Source organism: Enoplosus armatus, chromosome 6, assembly GCF_043641665.1.
Source record: "Enoplosus armatus isolate fEnoArm2 chromosome 6, fEnoArm2.hap1, whole genome shotgun sequence".
Taxonomy (NCBI): Eukaryota; Metazoa; Chordata; class Actinopteri; order Centrarchiformes; family Enoplosidae; genus Enoplosus; species Enoplosus armatus.
In genome coordinates, this window is record NC_092185.1 from 2573277 (window position 1) to 2581350 (window position 8074).

The 8074-nt window shown below is 42.6% G+C and overlaps 1 protein-coding gene across 1 annotated transcript; it reads right to left on the bottom strand.

The window, feature by feature from the left end:
- Positions 1–1636: 1636 nt before the first annotated feature.
- On the bottom strand, positions 1637–7812 carry rerglb (RERG/RAS-like b). Its single transcript, XM_070908075.1, has 5 exons — positions 7761–7812; positions 6068–6124; positions 5135–5217; positions 3779–3918; positions 1637–1922 (listed from the first exon to the last, which is right to left on the bottom strand). Exons 1-5 carry the CDS (start codon positions 7810–7812, stop codon positions 1637–1639), a joined length of 618 nt encoding a protein of 205 aa, XP_070764176.1.
- Positions 7813–8074: the final 262 nt, after the last annotated feature.

Below are 8074 nucleotides of genomic sequence, written 5' to 3' on the forward strand. Positions count from 1 at the left end.
CAATGGCCGAGTCAATCACCAGATCTCAACCCGATCGAGCATCGATGCATTTCACTTGCTGAAGACAAAACTTAAGGCAGAAAGACCCACAAACAAGCAACGACTGAAGACAGCTGCAGTAAAGGCCTGGCAAAGCATCACAAAGGAGGAAACCCAGCGTTTGGTGATGTCCATGGGCTCCAGACTTCAGGCAGTCATTGCCTGCAAAGGATTCTCAACAAAGTATTAAAAATGGACATTTTACTTAAGGTAATGTTAATTTGTCCAATTACTTTTGAGCCCCTGAAATGAGGAGACTTTAGGTTACAATTCCTAAATGTTTCATAGGATATTTTTGTTCAACCCCTTGAATTAAACCTGAAAGTCTGCACTTCAATTGCATCTTAGTTGTTTCATTTCAAATCCAATGTGGTGGCTTGCAGAGCCCAAATCATGAAGATTGTGTCACTGTCCAAATATTTCTGGGCCTAACTGTATAATGTTTGTTAAAGTGTCAGTAAAATACATAAAAACTGTCTTTTTCCGTCACTGCAAACATTATGAAACCTGCAGGCTTCACATCACTGGACTGAAGAGACATTTCCTCCACATTTTAATGCAGAAATGCAGTTGAACAGTACAGACGGCAGCAAGATGCCGCGCGGACGGTTAGTAACCCAGAGGTGAACATTTCATCATCACTCATCAGCAGCTCATCAGACCTTCATTCCTCCATGTTGTGATTTCATTTAATGACAGACGATTATGTCTCACGAGTGAAAGACGCTGATTACAGCCAATCAAAGCTTCCAAAAAAACACCAGCCGGAGATTATTATACTGTGAACGTAGCTGGAAGGCGTTCTGCTTTTTGAGTTTCTGCTGTAACAAACGGTGTCGTCTCTGGATGATCGGTTACATTCCTACTCTCTACGCTGTGTACAAGTACAGACTGCGTTTACCGTTTTATCATTGTTATTAGTTTAATGACCTCATATAGTTACCAGCATCACTCCACCCAACTTTAACCTGAGCAACACACCTCTAAAAGGTATTCAGATAAAACAAGGGGGAAAGGTCTCTGGATGGACTGCTCCAGGAAACAAATGCAATCTGTGAAGAGGGGTCGCAAGCAGACATTGCTTAATTTGAAGGGGTCACAAGCCAAAAAGGTTGGGAACCGCTGCCCTCATCCACTGGGCCCCCGACCTTTTTAACTTGTGACCCCTTCAAACTGAGCAACGTCTACTTTGTTATGTGTGCAAGTTGTAAAGTTTGTTTTACGTTTGAATTCAAGAGAAAAATCTGAATAGAAATATTTCATGTTTAACGCTTTTTTTAATGCTGTCCTGTTAATCATCTCGCGGTCCCTTCTCAGGGTCCCGACCCCCCAGATTGGAAACCAATAACTTGCTTCTATTTGATCACATGATAACACAATAAGTCCTTTTCTAAAAAGCTGTCTTGACTGAGAACAGAGACATCTATCACTGATGTTTGCTCGCAGTGTGAACGCAGGGTTGATGTTTGGACCGCTTGTACGTACTGAACAGTTTTCAGACCCAGCACGTGACCTCGTGGCCGGTTCCCTTTAACTGGGGTCCACACACAACATCCCAGTCCCTCCAGCTGATGAGCCGCTGACTTCACTGGAGCCGTCACACAGACTTCCTCCTCTTTCCAAACACATTGTTGATGAGCTTGGCCATAGACTTGGAGCCGCTGTAGCGTCGTCGGTCGGCTCTGTACTTGAGGTGCTCCATCACCTGCCGGATGAGTTGGGTGAAGAGGTTGGCGATGTCCTGGTAGCTCTCGGCTGCTGAGACCTCCTGGAAGTGACAGCGGTTCTCCTGAGCCAGGCAGCGGCCCTCGTCCTCGCGCACCTGCCGGGCGTGACACAGGTCCTGCTTGTTACCCACCAGGCACACCGGGACCTCCACCTCCCTGAAACAGAGACATGTCGGTGTGGACTGGTGAGACGCAGAAGGTGTGGAGCCAATGAAAGCATCAGTTTCCTGGAAAAATACCACTTTAAGCCTCTTTAAACCTGCTGGACCCAAACTTTGCTCAAACTCCCTGAACTTTATTTCATTTTATAGTCAAAATCCAAAAGTCTTAAAGACACTAAATGTAAAGCATAAAGTGACATGGCAGCCATAAAAACATGGCGTCTTAAGTGCTGTGCAGCTTCAATGAACTTATATACAACTTTATATAACTACAAACTTCATTTTACCAGAGCACATTTTAATTTTGATTTCGGTGTATAATATGTATATGTCATGTAGTAGACACTCATATTGTGTATAGAATTATAGTTTTAGTTTACTTACTCTTATTTACAGCGGTGGAAGAAGTACTCATACCTTTTACTTCAGTAAAAGTAGTAATACCACATTGTAGGAATATTTACTGTATCTGTTTGTTCTTCCTGTTGACTGTTTTTGTGTAAATAAAGTTTGTATTTTAAATGTAAATCATGTATGTGCTGCGAGAGAAACAGACAAATCAAGCTCCTAAAAACAGGCTCTGTTTCTGTTTTGGTTGATGACGTTTGATTGACACATAAACAGGATTTACTGATCGCTGGTCTGCATTTATACTCACTGACTGAATGAATCTCTTCCCTCCACGTTGTCAGGCAGCAGATTTACTGTTTGCCTGCGAATCTCTCTCGCGTCATCGTGAATCATTTATCAGTTCGTGTTTGTCAGGTCCAGTCAGGATCCCAGCATTCCTCAAATTCAAGACTGCATGAGGATCCCTGTTCAGCTTCAAAGAAAGTAGGGCAACGATACTCCATACTTGTTCTGTTTTCCCATCGTGTTCACGGCGCGTTCTGATAACGTAGAGCTGTAAATCTTTCTCAGCATTTCACTTCAAAAATGTCAGTTTTGATGATTTGAATCTTTTAACTGCTACTGAAGGATGAACATATAAAAACCTGTTGGATAAACTCAACATGGCATTTACTGAAAAAAGAGTTTCCCAAAGTACAAGGACTGTACTTTAGTACAAAGTTGAGGTACTTTACTTGAATCTTTTCATGTCACTTTCTACTTTTTACTTCATTACAATTATATGAGAGCTTCGGTTACTTACTAGTTTTTGTACACAAAACATACGAAGAGTTTACAAAATATGAAGTTTTGTGAGAAATTAAACTCCCCAACAGTTTATACAAGTACAGCTCAAACGATTAGTTAATGAATCAATTAGTCGATTGACAGAAAACGTGTAATAATAATAGCAGCAATAATCTATTGATGAAATATGTAATAGTATAACAGTCACAGGGGCCATTTTTCTGCAATGAGTGCTTTTACTTTTAATACTTTAAGTACAATTTCCTGATCATACATACGTTTATTTAAGTAACATACTTTTAAAGTACTTTTACTTGTAACAGAGTATTGTTGTAGTATTGTAAATTTCCCCGCTGTGGGATTAATAAAGTCTAAGTCTAAGTATTGTTACAGTGTGGTATTAGTACTTAAGTAAAGGATCTAAATACTTCTTCCACCACTGCTGTTTCTATTTGCTTTCCATTTCAATATATTCCCCCCACAGTTTCTCTCAGTGTTCCACCCAACAGTAAAGATTTGTTTTAACTGACAATCTGAATATTAACCCAGTAACCCCATGAGGCACCTGACTCCCCGGCGAATCTGAGAAAATAGCCTCAGTATCAGATACAGTTCATGTAACCTTGCAGCTCAAAGGTCTCAGCTTTGTGAAACAACCAGCAGTGGCTCGTTGAACGTCCCTTCATAATGAAATGACCTCATTGTGCTTCTGACCCTTTGCAGTTGTCCACGCGCGCCTCCCGAATCTGCCGCAGGATGTTCTTGGCGTTGATGAAGGACGTGCGGTCGCTGATGTTGTACACCACCACGAAGCCATCTGCCCAGTCCACCGGCTCCTCCAGTATACACCTGGCCTCTGAGCTCTGCCAAGGACAGCACAGGGAGGGGGTTTTTACCCCTCAGAGATTCTCACAGTCCGCATTACACCTCATTCTATGTATATAATGCGTTACTGTTGTCCCACTTCTTCCAGAGCTGTTTTTACTGCTGTTCTGGTTTCCCTGAACAACACCAGCCTGCAGAGCGACAACAGGACAACATGTTTTAGTGACCTTGAGGAGAAATAAACAACGTAGGAAGGACAAGGGGCCCGAGGACACGTCTGAGCCCTCAAACAGCGACGCCTCAGCACTGTAAAAACTCACTTATCCCTTCCTCTTTATTGACTCCATAGTTTCTTTATGCAGTCCAGGTCAGAAGGGCAGGACATCGACTCAGGGCTTCTTATGAGAGGAGGGGGGGGGGGCGTTACAGTGAGTTTAACCGACAAAGACAATGACCGGCTCTTGTTCTGCCAAGTATTCCAATAAAATAGTAGCTCTGTAGTAAAAAAGGCCTCTCAGGTCTTTGGTCTTGTTGAAAGACATGTAAGCAGGTTATAAGGCTCTTTTCCTCAAAGAGACAGTCATCGGCACACATCGCCTCGGGACGTCCTCGTAAACCCTTTGGATTCTCAACTTTAAGTGCAGTACGGACCGTGCACGTGCCTGCCCAAGGTAAATATCTGATCACGGCTCATTCAGGGTCATGAACATGTCCTGCAGCTTCCCCAGCAGACTGAAAACCGGCCAGACTTTATTGTTGTAAACGTTTGTAGCTCCAAAACAAGAAATGATTGTGTTTCAGCTGAAGGATCTTGCCCTTTATTTCATATTTTGGAGACAGTAGGTTTTCTCCCAACTCTGATGATTGATCGACATTTCCAGCAACAGTGATGTTGCCATGTAGGTGAAATAAATCTTGTCTGAGGGCTGTAACTGATGATTATCATAAGCCAAAGAAAATGCTGGAATATAAAATGTAGTTTTCATGTGAACAGCTTCCCTTGAAAAGACATAATTCTCATCAGTCTCAGATTCTCATTAGTTTAGCTTGCCCCCCCCCCCCAGGCTCTTCCATCCATTAAGAGCAGGGCAAGAAAAAAAACACTGAGAAGGTTTCCAGTCCACCTGATGAAATGTAGGAGGAAACCAAAGAACTTAAAACAGGAAAGTTTGAAGTCCAACTGCGGCTCTGTTTTTCTCATAAAGACTTCTGAAATAATATCACATTATTATGTGTGTTAGTGACGCGTCGCACCTGAGAACAAGGGTCAAAAACCTCCAGATTCAGCTGCCGGCCATCGATGGACAGCCTTTTATGGTACAGGGAATCTGTAACGAAACACATGAAAATAAATAATAAATATGAATTGATTCAGATACTGACTGATGGAAGAAGTCTAAAACATTCTTTTTGTGCGTTTTTTCATATAAATATGCTGCTTTTCTTTACCTGTCATGTTTATGTTTTTGTTTAGTCTTATCCTGAGTTTGACTTGGTTTAAAGCTGCACTAATCAATATTTCTTATAACAATGGATTAAATCACTACGTGTAATGTGAAAGGTGTCACTTGAAGTAACAAACCCATAATCGTCACCCGACTCTGCAGGTCCCCTTTAGCATCTTTCAGCTCATTGTTTTGGTTCTCCAGCCCCCTGTTTAGGTTCATTTTCACCATCATCATCATCATCATCATCACTGTTATCAAAGTGGAGCATTGAGCAGCTAAAGAGACAGATATTTACCTCAGGAGTTGGTGGAGAACAAAACAGAGCTAAAAGGAGATAAATGCTAATGTTGCTCCGTTGTTGTCTGCTGGTTTGCCACAACTTTATATGGTGATAATATGTCAATGTTGTATTTACAGCTTGTTCCACTGTCCCCAAGTGGTAAATAAACAACAATTAATACAGCTGTAATTAATTAATATGTGAGAAAACATGAAATAGTGGCAGATGTGCACTAGAATATAGGGGCGGTTATTGCAAATGAGCTCAGGCTATAAGCGCTGTTGTGTGCGGTTTATGTTTAATCTTTTTACAGCTGTAATCATTTTCAATTACGCTGCACACAGAAGGTATAAAGTTATGCACCACTAAGTGATTAAATAGCAACATCTCTGATGTCTGAAGATAAACTCCAGACCCAGAACCAAAACCAAACCCCCATCAAACACTTACTGGCGTTTGAGGCATATTCGCCGATGAAGCGCCTGGTCAGGAACCGCACAAGGACAGCTGGAGGAAAGAAAACGAAATGAAAAACAACATAATGACTCATGGCGTCGTTACGCTCTCATCCCTCACAGGTGGCAGCAGTGGAGGGAAAATGACCCTCATTCAGTCCCGCAGGCGCAGCCCGGTGCCAACACTCTCTGGGATTGGAGCGCTGAAACTGTAGCCTCACATGAAAGAGGCTGCATGGATTTTCTGGAAGGCCTGTGTGCATATTTGGCAAGCTTAATGGTTATATTTCCCCCTCTGCTTCGCCTCCATAAAACTGACCAGTTTTGGTCCCACAGACAATCAGTTTCAATTAAGAGCTGAAGTTTCAAGTGCTCAACTCTGGAGGCCTGTTGCTGATGGTGGTCACGGGCCTCTGAAGGGGTTATTCAGGGGTTATACTTTATACACAAATATGGATATGGCCCATTAAGTTACTCATGCGTGCCTTCTGGAAAATGTAATTGGAGGAAATTCAACTCATAGGACTTTAAGACACAATAGCCATTATTTTGGGGCCGTCTTCACACTAACGTAGATGTGCAGAGAGTGCAGAACAACAAGACAACGAGAAATGTGCATTGAAAGCAACAAGCAGAAAAACATATTAAAGGGAGACACATGCAGCATCCAGAGGCTACAGCATCTCCACAGTAACAGCTCTGCTTCACTGCCAGGCAGAGACAATGGAGACGTCCCATTGTTTTATGAAGCTTGAACACAGCACAGAGCCAGTCGGTCCCCCCCCCCCCTCCCTCCCTTTGGTATGGTCGCATAAACTGCTGAACATCTTGGAAAATAAGCTGGTGGAAGTTGTTCAGCCCAAAGTACAGATTTCTCACACATTAGGCTCGTTATGTAAAGAGAGAGTCAGTGGCACCAACTACAGCAGCGATGCAGCAAAGCAGAGTAAAGAGTCAATAACATTTAACCAGCGGTGCAGCTCACTGACTCTGATCGATCAAACCTCGGGATACTTTGTGTTTTTTCCTTTTCCAACCTTCAAATCAACTCTCGGACAGATCATTTAGGTCTTTCAAAGGCATCTCAGCGAATGGAGCCAATAAACTGTTTTTGTTTTTTTGGTTATGTAACATGAAACATGAGCCCAGTGAAAATAAAAGCTGTTACTACCTGAGAACACACAGCTTAACTCAGGTAGAGTTGAAAGGATTAGTCGATTAATCGAGTCGTCGAGAGTCTAGCGTGAGAATATGTAGCTTTTCTCTAATTCATATCATTAAATTTAATATCTTATGAGGTGATAATCTGTTGTGATGTTTTATTAACCAAACAATTACTTGATATCAATATCAATAATTAAAACAGCCCAATCGTTAGTTATAAACTCAGGTGCGATGCCCTCCAGCTTTTCAGGTTCTATCCCACAGACGTCCTGAGTCATCATCTGAAAGATCAACACCAAATGTAGTAAATAAGACTTCTTCTCTGGTACTCCACGACACTTATATACTACCTGAGTATTCACATAGTGTTTCATTCTACTGCCTAAAGAAGTTTTAACACCACACTGACTGAAATCAACAAACAGAGCTTTTAAACGCCTCATCCACAGAAACATGTTGACTGAAGAGCCACAGGTATTTCTTCTGTAGCTGTTTGAAATAAAAAATCACTTGCAGCCTCTCACCTGATTTCCCAGCCCCCGGGCTTCCCAGCAGGGCCAGCTTGATGTCGTTCATGCCTGTGCTCCGTCAGGTCCTCAGCTGCTTCTCTGGCGGCGTCTCTGCGTTGTGTCTGGTATCTGGGTTACCGTCGGCACACTGAACGCTCCTTACAGTCCGGGCTGGATGGGGGAACAGGACTGACCCCCTCTCTGCCCCTTCAAAGGGCTGTTTCACTTTTTAAAGCTGGAGGGTTAGAGGAGAGAGGGGGGGTGGAAACAAGCGCCCACTTCTTCTTCTTCTGTCTGTCTGAGTGCCAAACGCTCTTCTACTCTCTCAC

Coding starts and splice junctions, on each gene's coding strand:
- rerglb (XM_070908075.1), bottom strand. CDS start 7,812: ATGAACGACATCAAGCTGGCCCTGCTGGGAAGCCCGGGGGCTGGGAAA. Junction 6,125..7,760: donor CCCGGGGGCTGGGAAATCAG/GTGAGAGGCTGC, acceptor TCTTTCCTCCAG/CTGTCCTTGTGCGGTTCCTG. Junction 5,218..6,067: donor CGAATATGCCTCAAACGCCA/GTAAGTGTTTGA, acceptor GTTTCGTTACAG/ATTCCCTGTACCATAAAAGG.